This window comes from Physcomitrium patens, chromosome 3 (genome assembly GCF_059467195.1).
Source record: "Physcomitrium patens ecotype Gransden chromosome 3, ASM5946719v1, whole genome shotgun sequence".
In the NCBI taxonomy this organism is placed as follows: Eukaryota; Viridiplantae; Streptophyta; class Bryopsida; order Funariales; family Funariaceae; genus Physcomitrium; species Physcomitrium patens.
In genome coordinates this window covers 404,585-427,997 of record NC_143412.1, presented here as the reverse complement: position 1 = coordinate 427,997, position 23,413 = coordinate 404,585, and the positions used below count along the sequence as shown (strand labels likewise).

The 23,413-nt window shown below is 30.3% G+C and overlaps 1 protein-coding gene and 1 pseudogene across 10 annotated transcripts; both read right to left on the bottom strand.

The window, feature by feature from the left end:
- Nucleotides 1–141: 141 nt before the first annotated feature.
- LOC112280242 (uncharacterized) lies at nt 142–3,620 on the bottom strand. Of its 9 annotated transcripts, none has more exons than XM_090248480.1 (7): nt 3,543–3,620; nt 3,032–3,369; nt 2,606–2,774; nt 1,456–2,225; nt 1,031–1,266; nt 753–889; nt 142–611 (listed from the first exon to the last, which is right to left on the bottom strand). In XM_090248480.1, the coding sequence occupies exons 4-7, from the start codon at nt 1,953–1,955 to the stop codon at nt 444–446; spliced, it is 1,041 nt and encodes a 346-aa protein (XP_090104606.1). In that variant the 5' UTR covers nt 1,956–2,225; nt 2,606–2,774; nt 3,032–3,369; nt 3,543–3,620; the 3' UTR covers nt 142–443. The 9 variants fall into 9 exon arrangements, with proteins under 9 accessions (XP_090104606.1, XP_090104609.1, XP_090104607.1 ...); XM_090248483.1 differs by lacking the exon at nt 2,606–2,774 and adding an exon at nt 2,464–2,529; XM_090248481.1 differs by lacking the exon at nt 2,606–2,774 and adding an exon at nt 2,480–2,529.
- A 5,345-nt stretch (nt 3,621–8,965) lies between these two features.
- LOC112279613 (abscisic acid receptor PYL4 pseudogene) lies at nt 8,966–11,488 on the bottom strand (annotated as a pseudogene). Its single transcript, XR_016501949.1, has 2 exons — nt 10,790–11,488; nt 8,966–10,494 (listed from the first exon to the last, which is right to left on the bottom strand). The product of XR_016501949.1 is annotated as an abscisic acid receptor PYL4 pseudogene (transcript).
- Between the last annotated feature and the right edge of the window lie 11,925 nt (nt 11,489–23,413).

Sequence of the window (23,413 nt, the reverse complement as noted above, 5' to 3'; positions counted from 1 at the left end):
CCAACCTGCTTAAAATTACTCACAGTAGTCACTAAAGATATGGTCAGAATGAGATGATTGAATTTTCTCAAGAAGTGTCAAGATGGGTCTACCAATCTGAAGAACCTAAGATCCTCAATACCCAAAGAAGCTTAAACACGATAGTCCGAAACAAACCAACATGTTCATTATACACAAGGATAATAATCCTGCAATCTGTACAAAAAGGTCTGCATTTAGCAGAAAACCCAAGCTTGCTTAAAGAGCAACATTGTCATGGTAAGAATCGATATGCATAGCAGATCGTAATGTGCTTCACTGTGACAGCAGTTATCTTATAAGCTTAAGGATGAGTACGACCCCAGTGGTAGTCCCTACACCTCTAATGCACAAGATGTTTTATCTATTAGACGTCATTGAAATCTATGAGTGCTGTGCATTACCACAACGTAATCAGCATCTAGTTAGTAACCAAGCCAAGTGGCGGGTATGAGGTCAAACTTGTGTTTGGCCCGTGATAGGACGTTGAAGTAGTCAAACTGAGAGAGGCAGTCACGAAAATCAGTGAAAAGGCGTTCAAACAATCTCCATTGAACAGCATGTGATTTTGAGTACGGGAACGGAAGGAAAACCTGCACATTGTACGTGAGTGGAAAAAGTCAAAACTCATGTACAATGCTTTTAATAACATGAATCGTATACCATTTGAGAAAAATCAACCTTCTAATTTGAGCCTGAAGCTTATTTGCCGAACAAGCAAATCAATCTCTTACCTCCCACTCTTCTGCAATCCGCATCAGAAGGTGAAACGTTCGCTCGGTCTCCTCTAGATTTCCAAGCACCGCAACCCATATTTGGGAAGCGACGTCATGGGCCTCTTCGCTGTTTTTCCCACATGCCAGAAACTGATCTGCGATTTTCAAGCACAAAAATTGCTGTGAATGTTTTCCATGCAGATTTAAGATGTCAACTATGATGGATGCAAATAGAAGAGCTCATTATCTTTATCATTTAGATGCAAACTTCGCAAAGGATGAAAGGAGCTACACACCGATAATTGTGCCATGAAGCAATCCATAGGAAAGGGGTAGGGTGGCAAGCTCCAGCTGCTCTTTGAGATACAAATACACATGGCCAGCCATTTCATCAACCTCAGATTTTGAGTTCTGAAACAAGAGGCTGCTGCTGACGTTCAAGGCTGTGAACCGCCTGTGAAGATAAGGATCAATACCCTTCCTCTCAAATGGAATAAATTTGAAAAAAGTAAAAAAAAACAGCTGTCCTCGTCTGCAAAAATGGTCGGCAACTCATACGAGTATCAAACCAACGTAACTTAAATCTAAAAAAAGAAAGAAAATTTAGAGAATGTATACTATGTGGTGTGTCATGAATATCTGCAAATTAATGCTGTTTATGAAAAAACCTACTCATGTGTAATAATGAACCACAAAGAGTAAAACCTTTCATTTATCATACCGTTTAGCAGAGCCTCGACCAATTGGACCCGGCCATCGTTTGGCATTTCCAGCACCAGGCCACCTCCTTATCAACGCTGTTTGCCAAAGCCCATCTCCTTGAAATATAGCTCCCCACCGCTTCTTCACGCATGCCGCTACAATCCAATCTGAGGTGGGAACACGGACCAATATCTCGATCAACAAATGATCCGGCAGCTTATCCATGTAATCAATTCCACCTTCTTCTGAATCCGGCTGTAGTCCACATGACGCAGTTTGAATTTTGGTCGAGGAATCATTGCTGTTCAAAGAGCGTGCAGGTTCTTTATTAAGCTCGTAAAACCGCCGAGGTGATGGTATAAAGTCATTCTGTTCCTGAGACTTCACTGACTGCGCATAATCGTCATCAATGTCCAATCCCCTCCATGCTCCAGAACATAAAAAGCGGTCGTAGATGGCCCCACCAGAATCACCTCTGAGGCTCTGAAGCGTGGACAGCATCATCCTATCTCTTGACATATTTGTCCAGATCCTAAATGTTTCTAGCACAGAAGATCCTTCACTGGAATTATTAGCCCTGAAATGAATAAGTCTTCCCCCTATACATCGTTCTCTCTGCTATAACCAGATTGAACAGACATCATTCCAGAAAAGTCCATCTAGAGGGCACAATTCAACAGGTTGAAAGGTTGCTAGTTTGAAGGCCAAGAGACATGTGCGAGCTAAGGTGATCGATTCATCACGACCGCCAAATCCAAAACTTCTCCCAACAATTGCCAATCAGAAGACCTGCAAACATACGCCAAAATCGATCAACTTCCATTTGGATTGTATTATGAAACGCAGTGTGCTGCTGCTACACATACACATATTGGTATTGAAGCAAAGAAGATCTTGAACGCTAAAGAAAAACTAATCGTCAAACCAGCGTATGAACACATGTATCTTAACGAAACCAATACGATGAACGACATGAACCCGTCACACTGGTTATTAAAACCAATATTTACACTAGGGAAAGGCATACAAGTGGGGCGCATTACGAGGTCATTTCCATTTGCTAATTAACATCCTCGAACACGTACACTGAAATCTGCAATTAGGTTACACAATCAACGTAAGCATACAATTCTCACACAAAAAACAAAATAAAATCGCAACAGTCGTACCAACAACGCATAAGATCTGTGGTCATTTATGCCCAATCACGCATTAAATCCGGTCTTAGAAGTACACATAGTAGCAGTCATAGTGAAATTCTTCGACTAAGGAGATGCACTAGGTTCCAGGCTCGAGGTTTCTGTAATCCTGGCACGTACTCTGTAGCTGCTTAAGATTCTGGACCAACAAAAAAAACAATAACAACAAAACTCAAATCCCATAAATTAAGTAGCAGCGTCACGGTCCTAAGCGGATCACCGATCCTTTAGAAAAATTAACCATCTCCTTAAAATTTCTAGAGACGTCAGCAGAGAGCGGTGCCGAATTGCCACATATACACATTTCGACCAAAATCACGTCTAAATTCAAGATGCGCATCGCAGCCAAAAGAAAACCAGTCGGACAAAGATTGTAGCCACGCCCACAAATCCCACCCTCTCGCAATTGTGCCATCCACTCAGAGTTCATGATCCTGACAGAAACCACTGTGCGCTACGTTTGGCTGTGCACGTCCCACCACAGCAAGTGTACACCACAAAAGGAAACATTCGTGACGAATTGGGCAGCGTTTAGAGGAAGCATGCCAACGCAGAATGTGCCCTACTCTTCCCAACCCAAGGTCAGGACGAAACTCTCAATTATCACCATCCCAAGAGGTTCTGTCCCTGCTCTCGTCCCCCCTTCAGAAGACCACGATCACTCCCCGCAGAAAACTCCTCACTGAATAGCTTTACACTAAGAACCAGCCAAGCTTTACGCTTCCCCATCATAACTGCGATTCAATCCCACCCCAATGCGTGTAAGTTCATAAATTCACGTCTGAATAAACGCGGACGAAAAACAAAAATTCAAGTCATCCTTAAAATAAAAAAAACCGAAAAAGTAGAAACAATAATCAGGGGGAAGGCCAAAGCTCAATCACACCCTACAACTCAAAGTTCTTACCTTCACGACACAACCTGGGTGATAATTCAGCTTCTACTGGTAGGAAATTCGCCAAAAGCTTCCCCGGAGCGGCACGGGTGATATGATTCTGGAACAAAGGCCCTAAAGAAGGGATTGATATGAAGGAGACCCCTGCTCCCCACAGACCACAAGGCGGTGGATCTGACGACCCGCGGTCGCAGCCAAGCCAAGTCAAGGGTGGTTGTGTACCGCCAATACTACCACCACCACCACCCAACAAGTGTGTGTAAAAAATTGGGTGTGTGTATGTGTGCGTGTGAGAATGTTACACTTTGTCACTGTGGAGTGGTTGATGACTGGGTGGAAAGAGATGTTGGATGGCTTCTGATGCTTGCGATGGGAGTGCGAATTAGTGGGGCACACTCAATCACTCGGCATGCAATCACTCGATCGATGATGATGCTCAGCTCTGCTCTGCTTTGCTGTAGATGGAATGGAATGCTTCTTCTTCCGGGACCAGGTCGAACTCGACGATGCGCGGCCCCACCGCTGCGACTCTCTCGACATGGGCCCCGCTCGCTCCCTCGCGCTTTGCTGCTCCTACTTCTCTCCTTGAATTGTAATCTACTCTTTTAAGAAGTATTTTGGAGTGACAAACATACTTGACGATTCATCTAAATCTATATACATGTACAAGTACACAAGACCATGGCTGCATGGGGCATTTGGTTGGAAAGGAATCTACATAAGTGTTTATATGTAAGTAACATTTTATTCATTTTAGCAATGGGATGGATTTCAGACAATGTTGCAGAAAAAGGCCATCCACTTGTCATTCATTTTTGTTGATAGAGATGGATGTTTGGTAGTTGTTTCAAATCTTGTTGGTATCTTAATGACAAACAACCAATTGTTGGATTCTCCCGAAATGATGGCAATGGAGATTTTGAACTAAGGATTATAGGTTTTCAAATATATATATATATATATATATATACACATATATTTATTCTTTGGACAATTGGATAGAATTAAGAGTTTGGAACTAATTAAAATGTTCTAATATAGGAAGCCTTTTAGATTTTTTGTTTATTTGATGCTTGATACCAATTAGGCACTTGATCCTCTACAACCAGTTTCAAATAACAAACACAATTTTGGGTATCAAAGATGGTATGTAAATCCAATAACAATCAAGAGTTTGCCTATATTGGTCTAATTGTGCATACACTAATTGAGTCCTAATCAAGTAAGATAAATATGTTGTATTTGAAATTGTTGCATCTAAGCTCACTCCACAAGAAGAGTGTTAGGATTTAGAGTGCTTTGTTTTTAAAATTTCTATTAATTTAAGTAGTGGATAGACCTCATTTAAATAAAAAAGAAACAAAAAAATCAAGAGACAAAACAAAATAAAAATCACTTGGTCATATATATATATATATATATATATATATACATATTATTGTTGTTTTTTTTATATGTGTGTGTATGTATGTATAAATATATATATATATATATATATATACACATATATACACATACATGCATACACAAATAGAATCCCATGCTATTGGAAATACCAAGGCTTTTATAAAAATTTTCTTAAAAGAATAAATAAATAAATAAGAAAAAAATATATAATTTGTAAAATTTTGATCCAATCTACTATTATATGTTTATAAATCTATTACTTAAATAATATTTTAAGAAATAAAATTTAAATATTTTACTATTGTTTAAATAAATAAATTTAATGTACCTTCAAAATATTCATCAAGACATGATAATAAAATTGCCCATAAATTAACTTTAAGATCCATACTTGTAGTTTGCAATAATTGGCTTTGAAATTTATCAATGGTTATTGCAAATTTAACTTTTGTTAGAAATTTTTGGCATTAGAATCTAAAAATAATCTAATAATAATTTCAAAAAATCAAATTTTTTATTTTTTTTATTTTTCATGGATTCATGTTAATAATCGCAATTTAACAACACTGTTGATAAGTCTTATAACAACTAAACAAGAACTATTGTAAAAGCCTTGACATTTAAAACTACATTTAAAATGAAATAAAACATCTAACTCTGAATTCTAGCTTTAATAAAAATATCACTTGAGACTTTAATACATTAAAATCTTCTATTAAATATGTGTTTTAATTATTTATTCCCTCTTTTATGGCACTTACATTTTTATTGTTATTACATTGCAACCACTTAGAAAATTTTAGACAACATTTTAAATAATACCATGAATTAGATTTTAAGATGATGGAATTGGTTATTTTTATATATTCATCTAAGTATGTTCCTTCATCTTGTAATCTAACATGATTAAATTTGATTAAAGCTTCAAAAATTGTGTTTGTATTTACATTACTTGATAAAGATATCTTTTTAATAGATTAAATATATTTTAAATATTTTCAATCTTATTCTATTATTAGAATATATATATATTTAAATTTATATATTTGATAAAATAAAAGTTAAATTACTTTAAAAAATAGTCTTTTGTGAATTATTAACTTTATTCTATTTGAACATATGAACTTTTTCTTAAGGAATTAAAATACTTTGATATATTTCCAAAAAAAAAATTATATATAGATATATAATTCATATAAATATTTTTATATTCAAAAAAATATTTTAAAAAAATCACTTTCTACCAAAAAAATGGTAATTATAGCAATAATAAAAGATTTATTCTATAAATCTTTTAGTATAAATAAGATTTTTATAATGTATATGTAGGGGTGTGTGACATGAGAAAGTCTTCACATTGTAAAAGAAAGGTGTTTACATGGCAATTTTCTAATTTAATTATTTCTAACTTCTTACATAGAGTTTTTGCAGTTCTATCATATAAAAACATAAATATATATATCTAATATTTTATAATAAATTTATCTTTTTATTAAAAATTCTTTGACAATTTTTTCATTCGTTATATTTATATTTTATGTTTTATTATTATTAATTTAAAATTAATTTTTATTCAAGTTTTAAAAAATTTACATTCTATATGCTTAAAAATTAATATGTTTTTTTTGTATTTCTTTTATTTTTTCTTTTATAAATACATAGGAGGTAAATCTACTCTTTAATTTTAAAAAATTAAAAATTAAAATCAAGGAAAATTATACCATGATCAAATATATCATTTTTTTTGAAATGTTAAACTATTATCTATTGATAAAGTTGTGAAGTAAATAGTAATAAAGACATCCTTTAAACTTTTCATTTCTATCATTTTTTCACAAAACATTAATATAAATTAAATATGTAGTTTTAAAATAAAAATTTCTTCATTAATTATGAGTTTAAATGTTTAATTGTTATTCAAGGTGTTATAAATATTAGTTATAATTTCTTGATAATTTTATTTCTAAACAAATCTCTTAGGTATTGAATGATTTATTTTTTATTTAGAAATCTATTAATCTCTTAATAGTAAAGGATCCTAAATAATGATAGTTATCATTTGTGATTAAAAAATCTTTATTGTTCTATTGCATAATTTTATTCATCAAATTATTTTTAAAAAATATGTTATATTATTAATTGATATGTTTATTGATAAAAAAATTACAATATATATATATATATATATATATATATAAAATAAAATTTAAGTGCCATTTGTTTTTATAAATATTTTAAATTAAATTCTAACAGAATTGTATAAATTAATTATAATAGAACAATTTCCTGGAATTTATAATATTGGTTTATGTAGAATATGGTTCTCACTTATGTCTTTCAATAAATATGACATATTACTTTTGGAGCCTAAATATATCTTATATCAATTTATTATTTAATTTTATTATTAATATATTTATTTTAAATACATAAGTATATATACATATACATATAATATTTTTTAATAGAAAAATTGATACAAAAAATATTATTTATATCCTTTTTTCATCTTATTTTTATATCATAGCGTTAAAATTATTTAAAAAAATACATGGAATTGATTATACTTTAGAAATTTAATAATACATATATATGCAAGAAAAATTATAAAAATTCTTATTTAAATATAGATTAAATATACATATTTTTTGTTTAATGTTATATAATACTAATTTTTTAAAAGTAAAATAAGTAAGAATTTTACTCTTATTATAACATATCTGATAAAAATATTATAAAATAATATATTTATTATTATAATATAGATTATACATTATAAAGTATTATTCATATAAGATGTTTTTATAACATGCTTTTAAATATCATTCATAATACTCATGATTTTATCTAGCCTTTATGATTGAAACAAACTTGCTTTTTATTTTATTAGTTGTCTTGATGGTATTTTTTTAAACAAAAGGTAGCAACGAGCTTACATAAATTTTGATATGTAATGGATTTTATCTTTTGTTGCATTAAAAAATGAAAAAAAATTGTATATTTAATCATAAAATTTTAAATATTATAAATATTGATAGAGCTAAAAAAAAATTCTATTTTTGGCTATATAATTTTTTAGCTACAATATATATGTATTTATAGTTATAATATCTTCATAGGAGTGTCATTCCCTTGCATTCATAACTAGTTCAAAAATTCTTTAACTTTCACCACATAAAATTAAAACTTTAAAATTTAGGATATATGTATATATATATATATATATATATATATATATATTTTGATAAATAAAAGCTAATTATTATCAAGGTCTTTTTGTGTCAAAATATATCTAGTAATAAAAAAAAATAAAGCTGATAACTTCTATTGCTATTATTTTTTTTAAAATAATCTTAGATTTTTTAAAACATATATTTAACAGTATTAAAAAAATTAGAATCTTTGACTATTTTTTTGTAGCTAAAAAAACTTCCATTTTTGGCTATGCAAAAACATAATAATTAAAGATAAAATTTAAATTTAATATTTAATATATTTTTAGTTATAAGTTATAACTAGTTATAGCATTACAATTTAGAATCCTCTACAATTACATTGAGTTAAAAATTCAAAATGAAATAAAAAAATCATATTTGCGCATTAAAGAATAAATAAAATCTATTCCAAAATTTTAGTGTGAATCCATCATCTGTTTTGGAACTACATTTTTAATTAGAGCTAAAATTTAATTTATTTTAGAACCCAAAAAGAATTAATTACAACATACCAATTTTTAATTTGCTTCTTTAAAAACAAGAGATTTAATTTTTCACATTAATTTAGATTTCTATTAAGTTTGAGAAGTTTCTTTAGATTTTTTTACTGTTTCTTATTACAACCAGAAGAACTTTTGTTTCTATCTTCAATAACAAAATATGACAATACAATAATACAAAAAGAATATTTTTAAAGAAATGATTTTTAATTATTTAATTATAATGGGATGCAATGCAACCTATAGAATTTTGCTACTTTTGCTTCTACAAATGTATATGTAAGAAAAGTCTACTTCTAAATTAAAAGCATTCTTGACATTATAAACATCTCTAAGTGATTTATTTATTTATCCCTTCAGAAACATGTCTACAACATCTCCCCCTCCATGCAAGCAAGGCCCACATAAAACACTTGCAATTTCAGGTTTAACTTCATGAAAGCTTCACCTGAAACGAATGTAGTCTCTCAAGCTACTGTTGGAAGAGCTTGTATATCTTGATATCTTAAGCTACTGTCGGACGAGCTTGTTTATCTTAATAATTTCAGACCTAATTTTGAATTATCATTTAAATCAAAAGGTGTGTGTGTGTGTGAATGTATGAAATGGAGAATACAATATACCGCCAACATGCCATGTGATACAATGCCAAATAGGGCGTGCACCCATTCAACAACAAGCATCGCCTCGCCTGCACCAGAACAGTCGCCAGTCAAGTCTATGTCCTTAGATTGAGCTATTTTCCATAGGATTCGTGTGAGACATGGAAGCTCTTCTATTCTCCTCATTCTCCCAAGCTGGACGTGGAATACGACCCTCCTTGGCTAAATCCAAGGTCCATTCCATGTCCTTGTGGGGTCGCCTTGTGGTAAAAACTAGAGCAGCTCTGGCACAACTTTATCGCAGGTCAAAAAGTAACACCGAAGTGTAGCTCGTAACGGCTAAGCATGGTCTCTGAATGCACTGAGGACCCAGATTCCATTCATGTACCTCCAGACGAATCAAGCATATGCCAAGCTGTTTGGTCTGCATTGTGGCTTAGGACGGATTGCGTTGAATAATTGCGTGAGAAGCTAGCCCAGCACTCTAGTGTCTGCGTTAGACAGATTCTTCACGCATCCTTCTTGTCTGAAGATAGTCCTTGGGCCACCTATCGATAGTGGTCAGAACACGTATTGCCCACTTTGGTTGGGTCAAAAGCAGACGATATTGATTTCTGATGGGAGCTGATGGACACAGTCTTGTCTCCTTTTATGTCCAGGCTCACACACTAGATCAGGAACTTAGTATGTGCATCTGCTGCAACTTGGGCATGAGATGGTCCCGAGAGGTGATAGCTAGTTACTCTTAAGCATACTTAACGTGTTATGTTTCTGCAAGCACATTCCTGTCGATTGTATCAAAATTTCCAGAGTTCTTGATTCTCCCTTTCTCTCTCCGAAGTCTGTTTTGAAGAAGTGTACACATCACTTTACCGTATCATTTATGGGATAGTGTGACTTTCTGATGCTCAAATGACATTTTAATACTTGCTGGAGAACCTCAGTGGCAAGTTGCAGGGCATTCGCAAAGTCTCAACATCTCTTTCGGTTCACTACTGCTCATCCCATTGCAAATTTCCTTTCCAATCTCGTCTCCCTACCCATCGGATGCACGCATCTGGACTTTTCTGATGCAGAAATATAGATCGATGGGCAAAGTCGTGTTGTAGGATTCGAGGCACCTATCATGGATGCTATCCAGAAGGTTACACGCAGTAGACTCTGAACTGAATGTGTTTAAAAATGCATCAGGAAAACTCTTCTCAAACTGAACGCTGAGAAATACTCAGGCATTCAGATACTGCAAGGCCCAAACAATACAGAACTGATAAATTGGAATACAAACATGACCACGCTCATATGAAACTTCCCATCGACAAAAGACAAAAAGACATACTTAGATAAATCTCACCTCGATCACCGAAGAACGTTTCATAAACACGAACAGGATACTTCATAGATATCCCATATCAATGAACCCTAATTTATAAAGAATGCTGGTTCGATACACAGCGCAACTTCTTAGTGCCTTATTAAAAAGTTGTCTTTGCATGATCAGACCTCAGGAGCGCAATATATGGAGAATCTGTTTTTACCTTTATTTTGCCTTCAAGTTTGACGCCAGTTTGCCTCGCCACACTCCTACAGCTGCACTCCGGACAAGCTTACACGATAGAACGGTACAGTTGTCTTCTCATCGGCCTCAATGACCTTCAAAATTTTGGACATGAGAGCGAATTGACGATGCCTCTCATTTTGGTTTAGCATTGTGCAAGTGATTGTGTTCAGAGACTTGTGCAAGAGCTTTAAGATTGCATCTCACAACAGTGTCCACAAAAATATGAGTTTCCTCCCTGGTATTCCCATCTGAAATATCCACAACGTAGACTCCCGTCAGTTTCATGTCTATGCAAAGACGTCACAGACCAATAATTCGTCAACCTGTGGCCTCCTCCCAATACCCTGAAGCTGATGAGATGCTCCTCTTCATCCAAAACCTCCAACTTCTCCGTGCTAGAAGTCGCAGGAATGCTAGAAACTAATTGCAATTCCCTGATACTCCCCACCCCGCCATCCCCTTCAACGATGCGGCTAGACTGAATAACCAGCTTGTACACTTCCGGCTTATCAAATCTCCTAACAATCGACCACACTACCTCCACAGGCGCCTGGACATGTTGCAACAAGATGGAACCACACTGGTGAGGAACCAGCTCATGTTTGTGGAACCGACATATCAGGTACTGTTGCCCCTCCAGCAGACTCTGGAAGTCTGTGCGCCATTGCAGTGGATTTTAGGAACGTGCACCACGACGACTCGGGTGAGCTTGGGCGTGGGTGAGAGCAGTGTTCCTCTGCTTTATGCTGTAGAACTTCAAACCATTTCTCACCCACATTACTGGGTCGTCGGATAGGAAGAATGCACTCAGAGAATTCTATAATGTGGGATGTCAAAATGTAATATCAGCAGAGAGAAAGCACTGTGTAGAATCTAAATCTAATTATATATATATATATATATATATGTATATTGTTTTCTACAAAAAGATACATCTTCTTTTGTGAAGAGGATGATATTTCTGTGGACATTTCTCTACTTTTCGTGAATGTGCCCCCTCCTGAGGTTCATTAGGGGGCAAAGATGCTCTACAAATATTTGAAGAAAGAAAAAGATATCAAATAAAGACAATTGAAATCACTGCTTAGGCTATTATTTCATTTTATTTTATTGTTGAAATAGTGGTTTATTTTGTCCTAGCCCAACAAAATTTGATCATCAATTACAGTTGAATTGAGGTGGAGATTTTCTTTCACAACTTTGTCTACTGCCTTTGATTTACATTAAGGAAGAGATTGTACTTGTAGAGCCATTTTAACATAGAAAGTCACACATCAATAATATTTTAAAATCTATTCTAATGTATTGTGATCCTACTTGAAGAGAGAAAAACGGTTCATTGATTAAACTTGTTAAATTTTAAATTTTAAATTTTCATAATTTTATTACTTTTTTGATGCCAAAAAGAATGTCTTTTATTTTAATATGAGTTGAAAGGATTTTGTGATATTAATGAAAGACTTATATTAGCTTATAAGATTGCTAGTTCATTAATAGATACTACTTAGACATCCTAGTCATAATAACCAATGCAACATTATTTACGAAGGTCATTTAAGAATAGAATGTTTCAAAAAATGAAAATTGTAGATGTGAATGAAAAGATTTGTTTTTTTGATTTTATTAATGATATTAAAAATCTAGCTACTATGATCTTTAGAACATTTTTAGTATCTTAGGCAACATATGATCCTTAAAGTAATGCTGGTAATTTTAGTAACTTATTAGTTAAATTGCTTTATATTTTATAATTATAAATAAATACATTTTGCAATAAATCCTTTATAATGACTTGAATGTTGTTCTGATTAAATTTTATAGATGATAAAATATCTTGATGTAAAAGGTCACCATGTGTCCAAAATTAACACTCAACTATATACAATTATAGGCAAAAGTTTATATTTGAGGACCTTGAATCTTTTAATTGATTCTTTAAAATTTTGATTTCTAGGATAAAAATTCTTAAATAGAAGTTTCTAAAAGCTCAATTTCCAATAATCTAAAAAATCATTTATTTTAGATTTGGAATAATTTTTTGGCAATTATTAAAATAAACAATAGTCCTTTGTCTTCACAATTTGAATCATCCAATTTTAATAAATCAATTCTTAATGCTTCAAAATTGAAAAATTAAAAAATTTAGAGGTGCTAAAGTTGAATATATATATATATATATATATATATATAAATTTATTTATTTATTGGATCCTTAATAAGCTAAACATTGTTAAATTTGGAGCAAATAAGAGATAGTATTGATTGATTAAATTTTGGATGTGAGGCTTTAGGAATAGCTTGATAGTCTCTTCTTTTGAATATGGTCACCTCTTTCTATTTTTTCTTGGTTTTTTTTCCAATTAATTAATGAATTAATTATATTTTATGATAAAGAAATTTAATTCTATTTAGTACATTTTTCATATCTTTTTCTTTGAATAGATAGTATTTGTGGTGCAATGCCCAAGATAAAAAGAATTCATGTAAAAAAACTTAATATTGGCTGAATTTTGGCCAAAACTTACTATTTTTGTAAAATTGGTGGTTAATATTTAATTAACTTATTAATTTTTAAAAGACCTTGTAACCATTTATCTTTTTTAAAAAAAAATTATAAATATTAGGTAGAATTTTAGAATTACAAGTGTTTAAAATTAAATTTTAAAACAAACTAATAATTGTACTAAGACTTGATACAAAGTTTTCATAATAATTTGCATAAAGAGTGGTTTACTCTCAAACTTAGATCATTCAACTTTAAAAGAGAAATTCTTAAAACTTGATAAGAAGATTTCTACAAATATTAGTAGGACTTAATTTTTACAAATTAGCTTTTAAGTAACTAAAGAATCTCAAATTTAAAGCAATAAAGAGACAAAAGAAATTATTTGAAAAAAGAAAGGTCTTTGAGTTAATAACATTATAAAAGATGAGAGTATTTTAAATCTTTTCTTTGCATTATGTTCTGAGTGTCTTCTTTATATTAGTTAAGTTAGTTTGAATTGGTTTAATTAAGGTCTTAGTCATATCATAACCAAATTTGTAGTAATTAGCATCAATTATTTCTATTAAAATTTATTTTAGATGGTTACTTTATTTAATTTAAATTTTATTCAAAGTAAGCTTTATTTTATTGTAATTTTTATTTTATTTAATTTTAAAATATAAAATAAATAAAAAAAATAAAAATTATTTTGATTTTTTTAAAAAATAATTGATCTAAGATTATTAGAGTTTTAGTTAATAATTAAATAATTCTGAAACTTATATTAATTAAAAAAATATTATTTTTAAAATTTGTGATTTAACGTAAATATATAGGTAGATATTTAATTCATATAATATAGCTCTAAAATTAATTTAAAGTATCAATATTTCTTCAAATTTTCTAAAACTATATTGAATTTAAATTTAACATTCTAGCTTTGACTCATTAGTATGTTTATATTAGCAAGCATTAGTTGTCTTTATCTTTTATTATTCATAGTAAGTTTTTTAATTTTATTATAATCTATAAGAGTTCAACACTACTTACATATAGAATATAAGTACATGTTAAACCTATAGACTTAGAATATGAATCCAAGCCTAAAGACCAAAGTGGGTATCAATTGTTAAAAATTTATTATTTGTAGAAGTATTAAAGTGCTCACAAATAGGTATTATAAAAATTTATGTTTTTATAGATTTTTATATAGAAAGGTTTTTCTATTTGAATTGATATATTTTTTATATTTAAAAGCTTGTTTTATTAGATTGTGATTTAATAATCTTCAAAGTTTTTTTATGAAAAAAAATTATTACTTAAAAGCCTTAATATTTGGAAATAGTATAAACCAAAAAAGAAGGAGAAAAAAATTAATTTGTCTAACTACTATAATTTAAAACAGAATATAATAATAAATCTTTATTTCTATGATCCTTTGGTGATGCAATGCAATTAAAATTTTAGATCTACAATGGTCCAATATTGTTTTCAACTTACAATGTTGTTTCATGTATTATGAGATTCAATACAAGAGTTTGTAGTAAGAAAAAAATAGATAATTAAGAAAACAACCTTCTAAAAAGTTTTATTTCCAAAAAATATTTTTTTAAGGATTTAAATATAAATCCAAGTAAGAAAAAATATAATATTGGCATAAAAGTTAAAGAAAAATTTATATATGCTAATAAGATTTTTATTTTTATTTTCTTAGAATAGTTATGAATTTATAAAATATGTAAAAAAAACCAATATATGACTAAGATTCATTAAAATAAAATAAAATAAAAATATACAAAGAAAATTCAAGAATATTTTTAGGAGTTAAATAAAAGGTTACTTCTAATTGGTAGAGTTGTTGATCTTATTAAAAGAAAAACTATAGGATTTTAGAGTTGAAGTAGAATAAGATATTAAAAAAATAAGGATAAAAATTTCTATTTCTTTCTTTTTTATATATATGTATAAGTATATATATATATATATATATATATATATATATTTGTATAAACATGTAGAATCAATTAATAATATAATTTTATAGAAATAATTTTTTTCTAAATTTTAACATTAATATTTTTAAAAAATTAACTTTAAAGCTAATATTTCTTATTTTATTAAATCTATAATTTTATATTAATTAGTAATTGTTTTTAATTTCTATAAATCTAGCTTTTATAAATTTAAGCTTATACTTATTAATTAAATCTAATCAAGGTTAAAATAAATTAATTTAAATTTTTGCATTGTTATAACATATGGATTTAATAGCATTCTACTTTATGCTTACTTGAATTTTTGTTAAGATTATTTTCAAGTAGGTAATTTATAGACAATAAACAATCCAAGCAAAAAATTATCTATTTTTATCAATATAGTTCTATCAAAGAACTTAGGATAAAAATAGAAGCTAAAATAAGTCCTCTATTTTTGCACAATTACTCTTTAGAAAACACTCATAAACAAGTCTTCTTCTATCCAACCATCATTATCTATTTTTTCTATAATCTTAAAGTATCTAAATACACCTCTAGATTTTTTAAACTTTTGATTCACCAATGCTTCTTCTAAAATAAAAATTTCAATCTCTAATTTTTTAAAATGAAATCCTAAAAATTACTATCTAAATTTTAATTAAATATTTATTAATTTCTTAAAAGATTCTGAATCAAATATTAGTTAATAAAAAATCTCCAAATCAAATTCTAAAAAAATCCTATCCAAATCCTAACTAAATTCTAGAGAAATTCTAATATATATTGTGCTTAGATGCAAAGTAGCCTTTCTCTCTAATTTTCATGTTGAGCTCTTAGTTCCTACATCTTCTTGTTGTACTGTCAATTTGCTTCCAAATTTTGTATAGATATTAGTTTTTATCTTAACTACTAATTGACTATTTTTTACTTTAATCTAATCATTGGATTATTACAAATCTCAAAAATTCTTATTAATCTTCTAATTTCTAATTTTTGATACCTTTAAATTTAAATAATTTATAATTTAATTATTCAATTGAGTCTAAAATTATGTATTACACTCTACAAAAATCCACAAAATTTTGCCTATAGATTTTCTAGAAATTTCATAAATTTTTTTCAGAATGTTAACCTATATTATTTTTAAAAAATAGAATTATTCAAATTCAATCTTAATTTTGTATAGGTCTTATAAATTTAAAACAAATCAAAATTATCCACAAGTAACATTGATAGAATTTTTCTTATGTCTACTCTTTAATTTGATTCTTCAATTAAAAAAAAAAAAAAAAAAAACAATGTATCTTTTGTAGGCACACAATTTCTATCCTCTCCATGCACATGTTGTCTTTCTTCCATAAATTGAGCAAATGCCCTGAATAAAACATGGGCATCCACTCCTCTTGATAATCCAAACCCTAGATTTTGATCCCCTATTTCAACTTGTTGAAAAATCAGTGCCTTTAGGCTCTCTCAGTGGAAGCACCAATATGTCGGAGTAGAGAGAGTTTGCCTCAAGAAAATGCTGGGCTTTTGGCTATTACTAATTATTCAATCAAGCTTGAAAATAAAGGAAGTCCTAAGTTTATATATAATTTTTTCCTTTTAAATAATAACACCAAATACACAATCCTCAAGTAACCCACAACTTCCAAAATATGATAAAATCTTCTAAAATCTTATTTATTCTTATATGGAGATTTTTCTGAACTTCAACACCTCATATCTCCTAATCCAACCGTCCAAACAAACTCAAATTTTACATGAGGTACTAATGTATTCTTATTAACTTCTACAACAAATTTCAACCGCAAATTCATTGCAGATCTTGAGATATCTTGAAAACCCTAATAGTCGCTTCAAACCCTTGTCTTTATACATCCACATACAATTTTCTTCATATCTCACAAAATATAAGCTCAAATGCCACGAAATTTGTATGTATAGCTTTTCAATACAAAAATTTACATTCTCCAAAAGTTTGAGCCAAAAATTCATCCGAATACTCATGTTATGGCTCCAACCATTACTACAAACAAAACCGCTTACTTACTGCCTTTGATATGAAAGCGCCGCCTTCAACTCCTTACAACTCCTACATATGAACTCTAAAAGAAATAATTCTTGTATAAAAGATGTAAGTCTTGAAATCGCTGTTCCAATCGCACCTTCCGATCTTCAAAATCTGCTGTAAAACGCCTCTTACTCTCAAAAGAGTAACAGTATGTCTTAAATAAACACCTTAACTTCAAACGGCTATAACTTTTTCACCCTAACTCCAAATCCTCTAATTTTTGTACAAAAATTGTACCCCGAATCCTAAACTTTACAACCCTAGTTTGTAATCTCCAAATGCCCTCTTCAGAGTTGCCGAAATCCTTCTTAAGGTCGCAGGCAGCCTCCTCAAAGCCCATTGAGCATGGTATTCGACCAATAGGGATGAAGTTCTCCATTCATTGCCTTCATCCGGCCATGCCTTGCTTTCATCCCTCCCAATTAGCCTCCTACTAGTTTAGATTTTCATCCTTAGATTTCCACCTTCTCCCAAGGCTTCATACTAAACATTTAGGTCCTATATATATATATATATATATATATATTTTAATATCAAAATCAAAACAAGTAAAGAAAAAAAGTAAAGTTTCTTATACCAACTTCTTTTAATTTAATCTACTAGCCACTCTAACACACATCCAGATTTATTAACATATAATATGTTCTAACTAATTTTTACATACTGTAAGTATTTATAGTACGACACCGCACTGACACAGGATATTACCAATGGCTCAGAGGACCTATCAACTACATTTGAAAGGAACAAAGATCAAAATACATAATAATTATAATTCAGTGCATTTTAGACTTTCTCAACATATAATCACTGCTCCTTGTGGAACTCATTTCTAAAAGAGAAAGAGGGGAAGGGAGGATAATATCATGGATATATATCTATTTTTTACTTAGATAGGTAGAATTTGATAAAAATAGATTAATTTCATAATATCCTCTAGAAAAGCCTCTTAAAAGCTTTCTAGATATTTTTTGACTTTAAATATATTTATAATTTATTAATAGGTTATAAACTTCATCAACAAGCTACCCATGTGCCATATATATTGGTAGCTTATATGATATGCTAATTATGTCATGGCCATATAAAAAACTTATCTTATCAATTAAGATACATGTCATGCAAAGTCAATACATGTTTAGACGTCCTATAGAACGTCACCACATAGATCTTATGTAGATAGTATATATAGAAGCAAGAGTGAAGCTTTCTTCACTCTTGTCAATTCTTTTTTTGCTTCTAGTTCAAATTCAAGAGTTTGTAGTTTCCTTGTCTTTTGGCAATAGCCATTTTAGTTTCTTTTGAATATAAATACTATTTTATTTTTATTTTTTCACTTTTTTTTACACAAATTTTTCATGTTTATGCATCTTCTTCCAGTTCATGTCCTTGATAATTCTACATATCTCTTCTTGAGCCATATATAATAGTGAATATCTCAAAAAGAAAAATATCATTTCTTTCTGTAGAAATGAATAATAATCAAGAATTTGAAGTAGAAGAAGTCTTAAATTCAAAACAATACGAAAATAGATTAAAATATCTTATTCATTGATGTCAATATGATATTAATGAATGTATATAGAAGCCAACAAAGAATCTTGTATATAGAGCGAAAAAGATTGAAGCTTTTTATTGATGATTTATATCAAAATTAAGATCAAGATTTCAAGATCTATAAAAGGTGATGACTACTTCTTATAGAATTTATCTTTAAAAGAAGAGATAATGTCACAAACATACATATTTACTCCAATAATTACTTATATGAATAAATAAAAGTAAGTAAGAGTAGATTAATTTCATAATATCTTCTAGATAGCTTCTTAGAAGCTTTATAAACACAATTTTGAGTTTATATGTGTTTATATTTGATTATTAGATTAAGAACTTAATCAACAAATTAATCATGTATCACATGTATTAGTAGCTTATGGAATAAGTATCAAGGACATGAATCTCAAAGAAAGAGAATCTTCAATATACTCTTCTATTACTGAAGAGAACTAAAAAATCACTAAAAAAGTGATATAATATTAACTAGAATGGCTATTGCCAAAAAATAAGAAAAGTAAAAAGTCTTGAAATAAGACTAAGACTAGAAAGGCATTGATAAGAGTGAAGAAGGCTTCACTCTTGCCACCATATATACTATCCAACTACGAGCTACATGGCGATGTCCTACAAGACCTCCAAAATATGTTCAATTTGCTTGCCACATGTCTTATTTTACAAGGCAAGTTATCTATATATGTACCGCGTTCTTGGCTTGTTCCACAAGCTACCAATACATGATTACCTTTTGGCTAAGTTTCTAACCTACAAACACTTTTAAAGTCAAAATTACGTCTATGAAGCTTCTAGGAAGCTAATCTAGAAGACTTAATGAAATTATTCTATATTTACCTACTTCTATTTAATCATATAAGTAACTATTGAGATAAATATATATGTCCATGATATTACTCCCCCTTCTAAGCACAAGTTCCATAAGGAGCGGTCTTCATATGTTGAGGAAGTCCAAGATGCGACAAATTATATTTGCTACATACTCCTATCTTTGCTTTTTTCAAAGATGGTTGATAGGTCCTCTCAACCATCTATAGTGTCTTATACCAGGACAAGAAGACTATCTTATTAATTGGTCATTGTTGAGGCCTTCGTAACTTTCTTCAAATAAAACATTTGAAACATCGTCACGACTTGTTCCTACCTCTAATAAAATCAATAAACATCTGGAGTATGTTCCAAGGTCGTGATACCAAATACATTGTATCTTGCCATCTATTTGAAGAAGGACATGTCGTTCTTGAGGATCTTCATCTCGATTTTATTGTCTTGAAGGTTGTGACAATGACAATGTCTCCTCTGGTAAGTCCGCAAATGAAAGCTCTTGAGTTGAATATACTAGTTGTTGGTATTCCATCTCATTACAAATACACAAAAGCTACAATGAAAGATAGAAGGTATATCATCCATATTATATTGTGGTTGCTTCTTGCGATAGGCATCTGCGTTGGTCTTTGTTGTTCTTGAGCTTCCTTTAATTGTATCTTCATTGTTGTATATAGCTCTTATAAGTAATTTTCTAAATCTTTTGCCATAGGATTATCAACTTTTGAAAAGTCAAAGGTATCAAGACAAGGATGATAACCATAATTGGTAAAAAAAGATGTTTATTGAATGGAAGAATGTATCGAATTATTATATACAAACTTTACCAATGGTAAAAAAATTATCCAATCATCTTGATGATAGTTGATGGTACATCTCAAATACTGCTCTAAAACTTAATTTATCCATTTTGTTTCTCCATCAGTTTAAGGATGAAAAGCTGAAGAAAGCTTTATATCCACCTTTAGAATCTTGAATAGGATTCTCTAAAATCTTGATACAAATTGAGTCCCTCTATCCGATATAATATCCTTTGGTAATCCAAGAGAGCAATAGATATTATCAATGAAAAGTTTAGCTATTTTTTCACCTATGATAGATTATATACATGGTATATAATGTGCCATCTTGGTAAAATAATCTACTATCACAAATATAGAGTCATAAGAATCTGAGATTGAAAGATCCATGATGAAATCCATAGAAACAGAAGACGATGGTTGTTTTGAAATGGATAATGGCTGAAGAAGTCCATAAGGTCGATGAAGAGGAGTTTTTGATCCTGAGGAAATATTACAAGATTGTACAAAATCTTTGACTGCCTTCCACATTTGCGGCCACCAAAAATCTCTAGATATTAGTTTTAAAGTTTTATTATACTCAAAATGTCATACTGCTAGAAAGTCATGATGAGCTTGAAGAATACGTAATCAAGCTTCACCTTCTAGAATATATAGGCGTCCTTCAAAATATAATAGATTATTTTTAAACTCAAACTTAGAAGTATTATGGGACTTAGAGGAAGTATCTTTGATATCTTGAAAAAGAGAATCAGAGGACATACTTGATTGAATTTGCTTTACAAATGTTGAATCAACAGTCAATATTGATTTTATAGCTTGAAGATGAAAATGCTTGAGCTTCAAGAGAATTGAACTTTGTTGATCAAAAGATGCGTCTCCTTCTTTTGGTATAAGATAAAAACGTCTAGAAAAAACATCTAATAGACCTTGTTATTTTTTAGGTCAATAAGTGACCTTGAAATTGAATCTAGATAAAGACATGCTCCAACGGGCTTGATGACGATTCAAAATACATGCTGACATGAAGTACTCGAGGTTCTAGTGGTCTGTCTACATAGTTACTAGACTTGAAGTGCCTTCTATATAATGACGCCATTCTTGAAATGAATCTACAATTGTAAATAGCTCTTTGTCATAGATGTCATAATTAATCTTAGCTATTAAAAATTTCTTCAAATGGAAAGCTATTGGATAGAGTTTGTCATCTATTTTTATTTGTGACAACACAGCAGCTATAGCAAAATCTGACATGTCTATTTCCATAAAAAATACCTTAGAAAAATCAATGCAATATAAGATTGGTGTAGAAATAAATTCCTTCTTTAAAGCATCAAATGATGCTTTTGCTTCTTTATTCCACTCAAGTTTTTCTTATAAGTCAAACATGTAAGTGGAGCTACAACTTGAAAAAATTCTTAATGAAGATTTGATAGTAATTAGCAAAACCCAAAAAATATTACACATCTTGTACTGTTTTTGGAATCTTCTAATCTATGATAATTTGAACCTTCTTGGGATCCATGATAAAGCTTTTGTTGGAAATGATGTATCCTAAAAAGTCAACTTGAGTAGTGTAGAATACACACTTTTCCAACTTGGCATATAATCTTGCATTTCTAAGTTTTTGTAACACATGATGAACATGAAGCTCATATTCTTCTATGTTCTTAGAGTAGATTAGAATGTCGTCTGAATAGCAAACAAAAAAATCATCTAAAAACTCACAAAAAATATCATTCATACAATGTTGAAAAGTAGCCAGTGCATTTGTGAGTCCAAAAGGCATGAAATTTTATTCAAAATGTCCATACTTAGTTCAAAAAGTAGTCTTCGATTCATCTCTTTTTTTGATACAAATTAAGTTGTATGCTCCTCGTAGATCTATTTTGGTATAGATCTTTGCTTGATTGAGTTGGTCAAGAAGTCTTGAAATCAAAGGGAAAGGATACCTATTTTTGATAGTGATCTTAATGAATTCTCGATAATCCATACACATTTGCAAAGATCCATCTTCTTTGTTTACAAATAAGATAGGAGCTCTGACTGGAGATTTAGAATGGCGTATGAAGTTCTTTGGTAAATTCTTATTAATGTAATCCTTTAATGTAGCCAACTCATTTTGAGATAAGCTATAGATTGGTCTGAATGGTGGTTGAGCTTCTTCTTGTAAATCAATTAAATAATCATAAGATTGATGTTTGAAGAAAATATCTGCATTCTTGTTTTCAAAAACATCTTGAAATTCTTAATATTGGTTAGGAATACCACTTAACGTTGTTTCACCATTAAAAATGGGTGTAGCATATATAACAAAAGATGATCCTCTTTTTGCAGCATGCATGAAAGCTTTTGCACCTATTAGTAAAAATTTGGATGTACTAGACTTGTATACTACTACATTACTAATGCGATCTTCGATTATACTATCAAGAAAGTTAAAGTTATGAGAAATTCAATCTATTTGAAGGTTATATTTTTCTTGCCATGATAATCCTTGTTGTTCTCGTTGCGTTCAAGCTTCAGTATATCAAAGCAATTGAACTAATAGAGGTGGGTTCAAACACGGAGAAAGATTGGTTATATGAATTGGATCTATTAGTGTCACAATTGACTGTACTCTGGCTATGTGAAATCAAGTATCAAACTACAAAACACTTAGGCTTACTACTTCCGTCTTGATACAACACTTAATCCATTCTACAACTATCAATTCAACAATACTTCTCTCAATCACAATTTTTCATAAGTAAATAATAAAAGCAAAGAAAATAAAGAGGTAGCACCAAGCTTACTCCGGCTTACGACTCTCAGAGTTTGGCTCTCGGCTTACTTTCATCAATCTATTTATCCTATCAAAAAGATTATTTAT

Excerpts from the sequence above, each read along its gene's own strand:
- LOC112280242 (XM_090248479.1), bottom strand. The coding sequence starts at position 1,955 with ATGTCAAGAGATAGGATGATGCTGTCCACGCTTCAGAGCCTCAGAGGT. Across the intron at positions 1,267-1,455 it reads GGTCGAGGCTCTGCTAAACG|ACGAGGACAGCTGTTTTTTT; the intron begins GTATGATAAATG and ends CCATTTTTGCAG. Across the intron at positions 612-752 it reads GGATTGCAGAAGAGTGGGAG|GTTTTCCTTCCGTTCCCGTA; the intron begins GTAAGAGATTGA and ends TACAATGTGCAG.